Source organism: Notothenia coriiceps, unplaced genomic scaffold (assembly GCF_000735185.1).
Source record: "Notothenia coriiceps isolate Sejong01 unplaced genomic scaffold, NC01 NC01_scaffold00002496, whole genome shotgun sequence".
Taxonomy (NCBI): domain Eukaryota; kingdom Metazoa; phylum Chordata; class Actinopteri; order Perciformes; family Nototheniidae; genus Notothenia; species Notothenia coriiceps.
In genome coordinates, this window is record NW_011335197.1 from 4,238 (window position 1) to 5,873 (window position 1,636).

Genomic DNA, 1,636 nt, shown 5'->3' on the forward strand with positions numbered 1-1,636 from the left:
AGTTACAATGGCAAATCAAATCAATGTCCTCCATCTCCCAGGCTAACAACAATGACAGGGCTAGGAATCCCATTAAAATTGAGGGAACAAATGAGACAGACCTGCCCAATGCTTTTAAACACCTCAACCCTTAGAGAGTCTCTTTCCCCTATCTCAGACATAGTCATTGAACAGGATGATGTTAGGAATCTCTTAATACGAGTCAATATTAGGAAGGCCCCAGGTCCAGACCATATTTGTGGGCGTACACTCCAGTATTGTGCTAGCGAACTCTGTNTGGCACAGTTTTGTACATATTGTAGTCTCTGGGTGGTTTTTGCTGGAATGCCCGCAAGCAGAGAATTGCAGTAATCAATGCGGGAGGTGATGAAGGCATGGACCAGTTTTTCTGCATCCGGTTTGGTGAGGGAGTGTCGCATTTTGGAGATGTTTCTCAGGCGGTAGTATGAGGCTTGGCAGACCGTCTTTATGTGTGCTTGGAATGAAAGGGATGAGTCCAGTTTCACACCAAGGCTCGTTATAAGTGGGGAGAGGGGAATGGAGTGGCCATTGATGCTGATATGAGTCGTTTGTGTTTGATGTGGTGTTCCAATCAGAATGGCCTCTGATTTGCTGCTATTCAGTTGGAGGGAGTTGTTGCTCAAGCGACAACACACGCCGCCGTGTGTAGGAGCCGTAACCCTAACGGCCCTTTCCACACAGCGGCGTGCGTTGAAGCTTGCCGGCGGGCGTGTCTGAAACTCGACCAACAACCAATCACATGAATCTCCCGCCCGTGACACACAAGCAGCGGTTTGATTGGCTAGAGCTTGTACTGGCATATGATTCGATTGGCTGACGCTTCTGCCGAGGCTTCAAAAGTTAAACATTGCTCAACTTTTGCAGCGAGCCACGCCAGCAGAGCTCTGCTTCGCTTCCCACAATGCAGTTCGGCAAAAAGTGACGTCACCCCATTCAAAGTGAATGGTGAAGCTTTCAACGTACGCCGCTGTGTGGACGGGCCATGACCCTAACCCTGACCGTGATCGAAACAGTAGAACAGAGGCTCAGTGTTGAACTACAAAGCAACACGGTCTTCAGTATGAACACAATTAGGGTTTGAACGGTTTGTGATTTCATTCTCTCTGGAATATACAGTCCAACTATAATATGTTATTGTCCTCAAGTTAGTTGACAATTTAGCACTCACTTTCGCATTTGAATTGAAATACTCAGGGCATGTTTGTTAAATAGACTAATTGTTCTATTCTTTATTTACCATTACATTACTGTAATACTCACCCAGTATACTGTTAATTGAAACTATTAATATCTATTATTCAACTAGATGCAGCAAAAAGGGCATTATATCATGACTAATATAATAATAATAATAGATAAATAATAATAATGCATTTTATTTATTATAAGCGCTTTTCACAACTCAAAGACGCTTTACAATATGAGGGAGGGTAGACAAACAGGGACAGGCAACAGTACGTATAGTATATAAATACATCAAGGCACTTCAAGAGGAAGTTGATTGAGAGGTGGGGGGGCCTTTACTGGGTAGACAGAGTTGGTTGACAAGGATGTGTTTTGAGGGCAGGACTGGAAAGACTGTGAGGGACTCGAGTCAGGCGAGATGCTTGGGGGA

The 1,636-nt window shown here is 44.5% G+C and overlaps 1 protein-coding gene across 1 annotated transcript in view; it reads right to left on the reverse strand.

Moving 5' to 3' along the window:
* Positions 1-1,009: 1,009 nt before the first annotated feature.
* Positions 1,010-1,636, reverse strand: part of LOC104967810 (slit homolog 2 protein-like) — a 23,154-nt gene continuing 22,527 nt past the window's right edge. The window contains 1 exon segment of the mRNA XM_010797345.1: positions 1,010-1,057. Within this exon segment, the coding sequence (XP_010795647.1) occupies positions 1,010-1,057 (48 nt within the window).